At 46.5% G+C, this 12,565-nt stretch overlaps 1 protein-coding gene across 9 annotated transcripts in view; it reads right to left on the minus strand.

Moving 5' to 3' along the window:
• Nucleotides 1-10,460: 10,460 nt before the first annotated feature.
• LOC143142679 (bromodomain adjacent to zinc finger domain protein 2B-like) overlaps nucleotides 10,461-12,565 on the minus strand; it is an 87,883-nt gene continuing 85,778 nt past the window's right edge. For 8 of the 9 annotated variants that reach the window (XM_076303741.1, XM_076303739.1, XM_076303738.1 and 5 more), the window contains one exon: nucleotides 10,461-12,244. In XM_076303741.1, the coding sequence (XP_076159856.1) occupies nucleotides 12,088-12,244 (157 nt within the window). In that variant the 3' untranslated portion in view covers nucleotides 10,461-12,087. The remainder of the gene's footprint in view (nucleotides 12,245-12,565) is intronic. The other variant, XM_076303745.1, reaches the window with a different exon arrangement.

Genomic DNA, 12,565 nt, shown 5'->3' on the forward strand with positions numbered 1-12,565 from the left:
GGCCGGATTCGAACCGGCGATGCCATTCTTAAAGTGCTATGTAGCACAGCGCTGCCTTTCCCATGTGTGCTAAGGAGACGCTGATTAATGCAGTGCTCATTATACATGATTAGAGTCTCGTGACTGCCGGCTACTGCGTGCGTGCGTGCGTAGGTCAAAGTCCGCTGATCGCGGCATTCCCCTATTTTGTAAAATTATTTTTTACTCCTCTGGGTGTTGCAATGGATATCAATGATTCATATGATTGCCCTCAGTAAAAAAACACAAGAAACAGGACGCAAACAGTTACAAACACCCAGGTTCTCTGCTTCATAAGATGTCGCGGGCGATCGGGAAGACGCTGAGCAGAGGGCACCGTCGCGTAAAACAACGTGAGTCCGCGGAAACTGCCGGACGGTGCTTCAGGCCGGATTCGAACCGGCGATGCCATTCTTAAAGTGCTATGTAGCACAGCGCTGCCATTCCCATGTGTGCTACGGAGACGCTGATTAATGCAGTGCTCATTATACATGATTAGAGTCTCGTGACTGCCGGCTACTGCGTGCGTGCGTAGGTCAAAGTCCGCTGATCGTGGCATTCCCCTATTTTGTAAAATATTTTTTTACTCCTCTGGGTGTTGCAATGGATATCAATGATTCATATGATTGCCCTCAGTAAAAAAACACAAGAAACAGGACGCAAACAGTTACAAACACTCAGGTTCTCTGCTTCATAAGATGTCGCGGGCGATCGGGAAGACGCTGAGCAGAGGGCACCGTCGCGTAAAACAACGTGAGTCCGCGGAAACTGCCGGACGGTGCTTCAGGCCGGAATCGAACCGGCGATGCCATTCTTAAAGTGCTATGTAGCACAGCGCTGCCTTTCCCATGTGTGCTACGGAGACGCTGATTAATGCAGTGCTCATTATACATGATTAGAGTCTCGTGACTGCCGGCTACTGCGTGCGTGCGTGCGTAGGTCAAAGTCCGCTGATCGCGGCATTCCCCTATTTTGTAAAATTATTTTTTACTCCTCTGGGTGTTGCAATGGATATCAATGATTCATATGATTGCCCTCAGTAAAAAAACACAAGAAACAGGACGCAAACAGTTACAAACACCCAGGTTCTCTGCTTCATAAGATGTCGCGGGCGATCGGGAAGACGCTGAGCAGAGGGCACCGTCGCGTAAAAGAACGTGAGTCCGCGGAAACTGCCGGACGGTGCTTCAGGCCGGATTCGAACCGGCGATGCCATTCTTAAAGTGCTATGTAGCACAGCGCTGCCATTCCCATGTGTGCTACGGAGACGCTGATTAATGCAGTGCTCATTATACATGATTAGAGTCTCGTGACTGCCGGCTACTGCGTGCGTGCGTAGGTCAAAGTCCGCTGATCGCGGCATTCCCCTATTTTGTAAAATAATTTTTTACTCCTCTGGGTGTTGCAATGGATATCAATGATTCATATGATTGCCCTCAGTAAAAAAACACAAGAAACAGGACGCAAACAGTTACAAACACTCAGGTTCTCTGCTTCATAGGATGTCGCTGAGCAGAGGGCACCGTCGCGTAAAACAACGTGAGTCCGCGGAAACTGCCGGACGGTGCTTCAGGCCGGATTCGAACCGGCGATGCCATTCTTAAAGTGCTATGTAGCACAGCGCTGCCTTTCCCATGTGTGCTACGGAGACGCCGATTAATGCTGTGCTCATTATACATGATTAGAGTCTCGTGACTGCCGGCTACTGCGTGCGTGCGTGCATAGGTCAAAGCCCGCCGATCGCAGCATTCCCCTATTTTGTAAAATTATTTTTTAGTCCTCTGGGTGTTGCAATGGATATCAATGATTCATATGATTGCCCTCAGTAAAAAAGCACAAAAAACAGGACGCAAACAGTTACAAACTCTGCTTCATAAGATGTCGCCGGCGATCGGGAAGACGCTGAGCAGAGGGCACTGTCGCGTAAAACAACGTGAGACCGCGGAAAGTGCCGGACGGTGCTTCTGGCTGGATTCGAACCTGCGATGACATTCTTAAAGTGCTATGTAGCACAGCGCTGCCTTTCCCATATGTGCTACGAAGATGCTGATTAGTGCAGTGCTCATTATACATGATTAGAGTCTCGTGACTGCCGGCTACTGCGTGCGTGCGTGCGTAGGTCAAAGTCCGCTGATCGCGGCATTCCCCTATTTTGTAAAATATTTTTTTACTCCTCTGGGTGTTGCAATGGATATCAATGATTCATATGATTGCCCTCAGTAAAAAAACACAAGAAACAGGACGCAAACAGTTACAAACACTCAGGTTCTCTGCTTCATAAGATGTCGCGGGCGATCGGGAAGACGCTGAGCAGAGGGCACCGTCGCGTAAAACAACGTGAGTCCGCGGAAACTGCCGGACGGTGCTTCAGGCCGGATTCGAACCGGCGATGCCATTCTTAAAGTGCTATGTAGCACAGCGCTGCCTTTCCCATGTGTGCTACGGAGACGCCGATTAATGCTGTGCTCATTATACATGATTAGAGTCTCGTGACTGCCGGCGACTGCGTGCGTGCGTGCGTAGGTCAAAGTCCGCCGATCGCAGCATTCCCCTATTTTGTAAAATTATTTTTTAGTCCTCTGGGTGTTGCAATGGATATCAATGATTCATATGATTGCCCTCAGTAAAAAAGCACAAGAAACAGGACGCAAACAGTTACAAACTCTGCTTCATAAGATGTCGCGGGCGATCGGGAAGACGCTGAGCAGAGGGCACCGTCGCGTAAAACATCGTGAGACCGCGGAAAAAGCCGGACTGTGCTTCAGGCCGGATTCGAACCGGCGATGCCATTCTTAAAGTGCTATGTAGCACAGCGCTGCCTTTCCCATGTGTGCTAAGGAGACGCTGATTAATGCAGTGCTCATTATACATGATTAGAGTCTCGTGACTGCCGGCTACTGCGTGCGTGCGTGCGTAGGTCAAAGTCCGCTGATCGCGGCATTCCCCTATTTTGTAAAATTATTTTTTACTCCTCTGGGTGTTGCAATGGATATCAATGATTCATATGATTGCCCTCAGTAAAAAAACACAAGAAACAGGACGCAAACAGTTACAAACACCCAGGTTCTCTGCTTCATAAGATGTCGCGGGCGATCGGGAAGACGCTGAGCAGAGGGCACCGTCGCGTAAAACAACGTGAGTCCGCGGAAACTGCCGGACGGTGCTTCAGGCCGGATTCGAACCGGCGATGCCATTCTTAAAGTGCTATGTAGCACAGCGCTGCCATTCCCATGTGTGCTACGGAGACGCTGATTAATGCAGTGCTCATTATACATGATTAGAGTCTCGTGACTGCCGGCTACTGCGTGCGTGCGTAGGTCAAAGTCCGCTGATCGTGGCATTCCCCTATTTTGTAAAATATTTTTTTACTCCTCTGGGTGTTGCAATGGATATCAATGATTCATATGATTGCCCTCAGTAAAAAAACACAAGAAACAGGACGCAAACAGTTACAAACACTCAGGTTCTCTGCTTCATAAGATGTCGCGGGCGATCGGGAAGACGCTGAGCAGAGGGCACCGTCGCGTAAAACAACGTGAGTCCGCGGAAACTGCCGGACGGTGCTTCAGGCCGGAATCGAACCGGCGATGCCATTCTTAAAGTGCTATGTAGCACAGCGCTGCCTTTCCCATGTGTGCTACGGAGACGCTGATTAATGCAGTGCTCATTATACATGATTAGAGTCTCGTGACTGCCGGCTACTGCGTGCGTGCGTGCGTAGGTCAAAGTCCGCTGATCGCGGCATTCCCCTATTTTGTAAAATTATTTTTTACTCCTCTGGGTGTTGCAATGGATATCAATGATTCATATGATTGCCCTCAGTAAAAAAACACAAGAAACAGGACGCAAACAGTTACAAACACCCAGGTTCTCTGCTTCATAAGATGTCGCGGGCGATCGGGAAGACGCTGAGCAGAGGGCACCGTCGCGTAAAAGAACGTGAGTCCGCGGAAACTGCCGGACGGTGCTTCAGGCCGGATTCGAACCGGCGATGCCATTCTTAAAGTGCTATGTAGCACAGCGCTGCCATTCCCATGTGTGCTACGGAGACGCTGATTAATGCAGTGCTCATTATACATGATTAGAGTCTCGTGACTGCCGGCTACTGCGTGCGTGCGTAGGTCAAAGTCCGCTGATCGCGGCATTCCCCTATTTTGTAAAATAATTTTTTACTCCTCTGGGTGTTGCAATGGATATCAATGATTCATATGATTGCCCTCAGTAAAAAAACACAAGAAACAGGACGCAAACAGTTACAAACACTCAGGTTCTCTGCTTCATAGGATGTCGCTGAGCAGAGGGCACCGTCGCGTAAAACAACGTGAGTCCGCGGAAACTGCCGGACGGTGCTTCAGGCCGGATTCGAACCGGCGATGCCATTCTTAAAGTGCTATGTAGCACAGCGCTGCCTTTCCCATGTGTGCTACGGAGACGCCGATTAATGCTGTGCTCATTATACATGATTAGAGTCTCGTGACTGCCGGCTACTGCGTGCGTGCGTGCATAGGTCAAAGCCCGCCGATCGCAGCATTCCCCTATTTTGTAAAATTATTTTTTAGTCCTCTGGGTGTTGCAATGGATATCAATGATTCATATGATTGCCCTCAGTAAAAAAGCACAAAAAACAGGACGCAAACAGTTACAAACTCTGCTTCATAAGATGTCGCCGGCGATCGGGAAGACGCTGAGCAGAGGGCACTGTCGCGTAAAACAACGTGAGACCGCGGAAAGTGCCGGACGGTGCTTCTGGCTGGATTCGAACCTGCGATGACATTCTTAAAGTGCTATGTAGCACAGCGCTGCCTTTCCCATATGTGCTACGAAGATGCTGATTAGTGCAGTGCTCATTATACATGATTAGAGTCTCGTGACTGCCGGCTACTGCGTGCGTGCGTGCGTAGGTCAAAGTCCGCTGATCGCGGCATTCCCCTATTTTGTAAAATATTTTTTTACTCCTCTGGGTGTTGCAATGGATATCAATGATTCATATGATTGCCCTCAGTAAAAAAACACAAGAAACAGGACGCAAACAGTTACAAACACTCAGGTTCTCTGCTTCATAAGATGTCGCGGGCGATCGGGAAGACGCTGAGCAGAGGGCACCGTCGCGTAAAACAACGTGAGTCCGCGGAAACTGCCGGACGGTGCTTCAGGCCGGATTCGAACCGGCGATGCCATTCTTAAAGTGCTATGTAGCACAGCGCTGCCTTTCCCATGTGTGCTACGGAGACGCCGATTAATGCTGTGCTCATTATACATGATTAGAGTCTCGTGACTGCCGGCGACTGCGTGCGTGCGTGCGTAGGTCAAAGTCCGCCGATCGCAGCATTCCCCTATTTTGTAAAATTATTTTTTAGTCCTCTGGGTGTTGCAATGGATATCAATGATTCATATGATTGCCCTCAGTAAAAAAGCACAAGAAACAGGACGCAAACAGTTACAAACTCTGCTTCATAAGATGTCGCGGGCGATCGGGAAGACGCTGAGCAGAGGGCACCGTCGCGTAAAACATCGTGAGACCGCGGAAAAAGCCGGACTGTGCTTCAGGCCGGATTCGAACCGGCGATGCCATTCTTAAAGTGCTATGTAGCACAGCGCTGCCTTTCCCATGTGTGCTAAGGAGACGCTGATTAATGCAGTGCTCATTATACATGATTAGAGTCTCGTGACTGCCGGCTACTGCGTGCGTGCGTGCGTAGGTCAAAGTCCGCTGATCGCGGCATTCCCCTATTTTGTAAAATTATTTTTTACTCCTCTGGGTGTTGCAATGGATATCAATGATTCATATGATTGCCCTCAGTAAAAAAACACAAGAAACAGGACGCAAACAGTTACAAACACCCAGGTTCTCTGCTTCATAAGATGTCGCGGGCGATCGGGAAGACGCTGAGCAGAGGGCACCGTCGCGTAAAACAACGTGAGTCCGCGGAAACTGCCGGACAGTGCTTCAGGCCGGATTCGAACCGGCGATGCCATTCTTAAAGTGCTATGTAGCACAGCGCTGCCATTCCCATGTGTGCTACGGAGACGCTGATTAATGCAGTGCTCATTATACATGATTAGAGTCTCGTGACTGCCGGCTACTGCGTGCGTGCGTAGGTCAAAGTCCGCTGATCGTGGCATTCCCCTATTTTGTAAAATATTTTTTTACTCCTCTGGGTGTTGCAATGGATATCAATGATTCATATGATTGCCCTCAGTAAAAAAACACAAGAAACAGGACGCAAACAGTTACAAACACTCAGGTTCTCTGCTTCATAAGATGTCGCGGGCGATCGGGAAGACGCTGAGCAGAGGGCACCGTCGCGTAAAACAACGTGAGTCCGCGGAAACTGCCGGACGGTGCTTCAGGCCGGAATCGAACCGGCGATGCCATTCTTAAAGTGCTATGTAGCACAGCGCTGCCTTTCCCATGTGTGCTACGGAGACGCTGATTAATGCAGTGCTCATTATACATGATTAGAGTCTCGTGACTGCCGGCTACTGCGTGCGTGCGTGCGTAGGTCAAAGTCCGCTGATCGCGGCATTCCCCTATTTTGTAAAATAATTTTTTACTCCTCTGGGTGTTGCAATGGATATCAATGATTCATATGATTGCCCTCAGTAAAAAAGCACAAAAAACTGGACGCAAACAGTTACAAACTCTGCTTCATAAGATGTCGCCGGCGATCGGGAAGACGCTGAGCAGAGGGCACTGTCGCGTAAAACAACGTGAGACCGCGGAAACTGCCGGACGGTGCTTCAGGATGGATTCGAACCTGCGATGACATTCTTAAAGTGCTATGTAGCACAGCGCTGCCTTTCCCATGTGTGCTACGGAGACACCATTAATGCAGTGCTCATTATACATGATTAGAGTCTCGTGACTGCCGGCTACTGCGTGCGTGCGTAGGTCAAAGTCCGCTGATCGCGGCATTCCCCTATTTTGTAAAATATTTTTTTACTCCTCTGGGTGTTGCAATGGATATCAATGATTCATATGATTGCCCTCAGTAAAAAAACACAAGAAACAGGACGCAAACAGTTACAAACACTCAGGTTCTCTGCTTCATAGGATGTCGCGGGCGATCGGGAAGACGCTGAGCAGAGGGCACCGTCGCGTAAAACAACGTGAGTCCGCGGAAACTGCCGGACGGTGCTTCAGGCCGGATTCGAACAGGCGATGCCATTGTTAAAGTGCTATGTAGCACAGCGCTGCCTTTCCCATGTGTGCTACGGAGACGCCGATTAATGCTGTGCTCATTATACATGATTAGAGTCTCGTGACTGCCGGCTACTGCGTGCGTGCGTGCATAGGTCAAAGCCCGCCGATCGCAGCATTCCCCTATTTTGTAAAATTATTTTTTAGTCCTCTGGGTGTTGCAATGGATATCAATGATTCATATGATTGCCCTCAGTAAAAAAGCACAAAAAACAGGACGCAAACAGTTACAAACTCTGCTTCATAAGATGTCGCCGGCGATCGGGAAGACGCTGAGCAGAGGGCACTGTCGCGTAAAACAACGTGAGACCGCGGAAAGTGCCGGACGGTGCTTCTGGCTGGATTCGAACCTGCGATGACATTCTTAAAGTGCTATGTAGCACAGCGCTGCCTTTCCCATATGTGCTACGGAGATGCTGATTAGTGCAGTGCTCATTATACATGATTAGAGTCTCGTGACTGCCGGCTACTGCGTGCGTGCGTGCGTAGGTCAAAGTCCGCTGATCGTGGCATTCCCCTATTTTGTAAAATATTTTTTTACTCCTCTGGGTGTTGCAATGGATATCAATGATTCATATGATTGCCCTCAGTAAAAAAACACAAGAAACAGGACGCAAACAGTTACAAACACTCAGGTTCTCTGCTTCATAAGATATCGCCGGCGATCGGGAAGACGCTGAGCAGAGGGCACTGTCGCGTAAAACAACGTGAGACCGCGGAAAGTGCCGGACGGTGCTTCTGGCTGGATTCGAACCTGCGATGACATTCTTAAAGTGCTATGTAGCACAGCGCTGCCTTTCCCATATGTGCTACGGAGATGCTGATTAGTGCAGTGCTCATTATACATGATTAGAGTCTCGTGACTGCCGGCTACTGCGTGCGTGCGTGCGTAGGTCAAAGTCCGCTGATCGCGGCATTCCCCTATTTTGTAAAATATTTTTTTACTCCTCTGGGTGTTGCAATGGATATCAATGATTCATATGATTGCCCTCAGTAAAAAAACACAAGAAACAGGACGCAAACAGTTACAAACACCCAGGTTCTCTGCTTCATAAGATGTCGCGGGCGATCGGGAAGATGCTGAGCAGAGGGCACCGTCGCGTAAAACAACGTGAGTCCGCGGAAACTGCCGGACGGTGCTTCAGGCCGGATTCGAACCGGCGATGCCATTCTTAAAGTGCTATGTAGCACAGCGCTGCCATTCCCATGTGTGCTACGGAGACGCTGATTAATGCAGTGCTCATTATACATGATTAGAGTCTCGTGACTGCCGGCTACTGCGTGCGTGCGTAGGTCAAAGTCCGCTGATCGCGGCATTCCCCTATTTTGTAAAATATTTTTTTACTCCTCTGGGTGTTGCAATGGATATCAATGATTCATATGATTGCCCTCAGTAAAAAAACACAAGAAACAGGACGCAAACAGTTACAAACACTCAGGTTCTCTGCTTCATAAGATGTCGCGTGGCACTCGCGAACGGGCTGACCGCTGCCACCGGACAGCGTCCGGTAAAACAGGAGTTCGCGTGACGACGGACGCAACTGCAGCCGAAGCATCGAGGCGGACTCGAACCGGCGATGATTATATACATGATTAGAGTCTCGTGACGCTGGCGATTGCGTGTAGGTCAAAGTCCGCCGCACAGCGGCGTCCTCCTAAATTGGTAAAATTGATTTTTATTTCTATGGCTGTAGCAATTGATATCAGCGATTAATATGAATGCCCTCAGTAAAAAAGCACAACAAACAGAAAGCAAACAGTTACAAACAGTCACGCACTTTCTGCAAGGAGTTGCGGTCTTTCTCAGTGCTGTTGGCATACCACACAGTGATGCACTGCGTCAGTATACTCTCTATGACTCCAGTGTAAAATGTTTTTAAAATCACTGGGGGGGAACCTGAATTTCCAGAGATGTCTTAGATGGTACATTCGTTGTCTGGCCTTTTTAAACTGAGCTTGGATGTGAGTACCCCAGGTCAGGTCCTCAGAGATGTGTACTCCCAGATATTTAAAACTACTAACTTTCTCTACCTGGGTTCCATCAATCAAGAGAGGGGTGTAAGTCTGCTGCTGCCTCCTTCTGAAGTCTACAATAGCTCCTTGGTTTTGCTAACATTCAGTTGGAGACAGTTTGCCTGACACCAGGCAATCAGCTTTTTCACCTCTTCCAAGAAGGCAGTTTCATCGTTGTCAGAGATGAGGCCCAGGACTACTGTATCATCAGCAAACTTAAGGATGGAAGTGGAGCTGTGAGATGACACACAGTCATAGGTGTAGAGAGAGTAGAGCAGTGGGCTCAGAATGATGGAATTAGAGGTGAACTGGCCCATTCTCTCTACCTGGGGTTTGCCAGAAAGAAAGTTCAAAATCCAGTCACAGAGGGAGGTGTTTAGTCCAAGATCTTTGAGTTTAGAGTCCAGCATGTGAGGAACAATGGTGTTGAAAGCTGAACTATAATCAATAAACAGCAGCCTTGCATAATTCCCTTTTCCACTCTCAATATGCCTAAGGGTGGTATGAAGGACATGAGAGATGGCATCCTCAGTAGACCTATTAGATTGGTAAGTAAATTGCAGTTGGTCAATAGTGTTGGGGATAGATGAGCAGATGATGTTTTTAATAAGTCTCTCAAAAACCTTCATCACTAGTGATATGAGGGCTATAGGTCGATAGTCGTTCAGGCATGAGGGTTTGTTATTTTTTGACACCGGGACTATAACTGATTGTTTAAAACAAGTCAGGACCACTGACTGAGTTAAAGTCATTGAAGATAGATGTAAACACTCCAGACAGCTAAACAGCACAGAATCTCAACACGCAACCAGAAATGCCGTCAGGGCCAGCTGCCTTCCTGATGTTAACTCGTTTCAAAGCTTTCCTAACCTCGTCCTCCGACACGGAGATCGCATACTCATATCTGTCTAGGTTGCTCCTCAACGCTGCCGACGTAAAAGGAGTTCAACTTGCTTGAATTATAGTAGCATTTAGGATAATTATAATAGGAATATTTCACCCATCCCCCCACCACACACATATATTAGCCCATATTTATAAAAGCACCTACCATTTAAGTTTTAACCACAGAATATTCCATTGTGGTTATTTCGGCCACAACAATGCTCTTGCAGCCAAGTTCAGCATGTGAGTGTTAAAATGAGACAACTAACAATTCAAAATAACAACATTAAATAACATTTACAATAACATAATAACTAAACACACACACACACACATAAACTGCTTGGTTTAAAAACATCCTTTAATAGGCCCGTGCCACACACCTCCACACACTCACACACATACTAGTGAAAAATAATGCTCCTACAAAAAGAACACTACAATTATCATTTGTGTTTTTTTCATGTCCCACAACATTTTTTTTCTTTAAATAAAATTACTTCAAGTACTCTGACTTGGATACAAAATAAAACTGTTCTAGCTGCCTCCAGTAGGCCACAACACAGAAAGAGAGAAAAAAGAAAGAAAGGGAGAGAGAGCAAGATAAAAAGATAGAAAGACTCACAACACAGTGGTCACAGATGCTGTTCTTCTTTCTGTGGCAAGGCAGATAGAGGGATGGGGGCATACTGAAAAAATACTCCTGACATTTCATTTTTTTCCACACAGATAGATATGAATACAGTATGTCCATTTAAGTGGGTGTGTTCGATATATTAAAAAATAACAGCAATAATAACAATAATAATAACAATGTTACAAAAATGAAAATAAAAATATTTTCCTACACCCCTATCTGTTCAGGGCAGGCACTACCAAGTTTTAAGGAGACCACAGTGTTTGCAGTGGATATGTATGCGCAGAATTGTACAACCAATATATGTTCCATCACTATTTTTTCCTTTTGTTTTTAAGACTAAACATAAGGAGAATGCTACAATCGTTCCTAAGGCAATAAACCATATCTGACGTCTGAAACAATATGTACATATCATCATTCCCAGACTGAATATTGACATTACTAGACAGTTATATACATGAGGGTGGTCAATGCCAGATTAGAGAGAGAGAGAGAGAGAGAGAGAGAGAGAGAGAGAGAGAGAGAGAGAGAGATGCAGTTTCTACAGTCAAGCTGTTTTGAATACTCCATGTCCTCTGGCATGTAGATCAGTGTAAACAGATTCCTTATTTTTCTGGTGATCTTTTTTCTTGGCTTGATTTTCATATTTGGAGAGAACAAAAAAAAACAACACACAAAAAACAAAAGACATTCCAGAAGTTTCGTTTAAAGCAGTTTCTTTGTTTTGTTTTTGTTGTTTCTTCCTTTTCATAGAAAATGAAGAGTGGACCTTATTTTTCATTTTTATTCTTTTTTTCACTTTTTATTTATTTACTTTCATAAATAATTAATAATAAAAAATTAAATACATTCACTATTAATATTAACCATAAAGTTTTTAAAAAAGATATTTACAGGTAGTGGAAAGTGTTTCTCTTTATTTAGTTACAGCTCTGATGGTTGTAGTTTCAGTGCCATGTTCTTCCTTTGTTTCTGTCTTTTAAGGAAATGGTATTGCACGAAGACCCTCCCCCCTACTTGTCAGGGTCTCTTTGGGTGTGAGTGTGTGAGCGAGCCAAACGAGTGGTTTACGGGGACAGAGAAGCCTGGCTGGTGGAGAGGAGGTTTCCCCAAGGGACTCTGGAGCGACAGCAGTGATTGAACTCGTTCGTCCTGTCAGTACAGACGGAGGAGTAGTTTATGACGTCAAGTCTTTTCTGAAATGTCCACTGCCAAAAAGAGCAAAGAGCACATGGAGAGAGATGGAGGTTGGTATGGAGAAAGAGCGTGAAAGAAGGAGAGAGAGAGAGAAGGGGAAAGAGATGGAAAGAGAGAGAGAGAGCAGGGTGTCTTAGTTCGTCTGCTTCAGCAGCTCAGTCCAGCGCTTCTCGAAGAACTTCCGCATGTTGTGTCCGGCCCTGCCAATGTCCGAGTTGTCCTCATTGAACTTCTCACAGTTATCAAACACTAGGTTCACGTCTATGATGAACGTCTCCAGATTCTGATACCTGAAGGAGGGAGAGAACAAATCACATAAGGGGAGACACGGAGTGGGAGAAATGTCAGCACTGAGATGACACAATCATCCTGTCCAAACACTTTTCTAGCAGGTTGTATTCACTGGTCAAAGGATGTATGACAGTTCTTACACACAAGGAAGGAAAGGAGTGAGCAGTCCCTATCTACCACATATCCCAATTTTAAAAGGAGAACTGAACCAAAATAATATTATAATTAACTCTTCATTCCCATTTAAGAGGACAACCACACTGTGTTTGAAAAGAGAGGAAACATGTTCTCAGTATGACTGAACCATTAAATGATTGTAT

Source organism: Alosa pseudoharengus, unplaced genomic scaffold, assembly GCF_046254945.1.
Source record: "Alosa pseudoharengus isolate Yale_2024_CS ecotype anadromous, Long Island Sound unplaced genomic scaffold, YU_APseudo_1.1 YU_APseudo_1.1_scf_24, whole genome shotgun sequence".
Taxonomy (NCBI): domain Eukaryota; kingdom Metazoa; phylum Chordata; class Actinopteri; order Clupeiformes; family Clupeidae; genus Alosa; species Alosa pseudoharengus.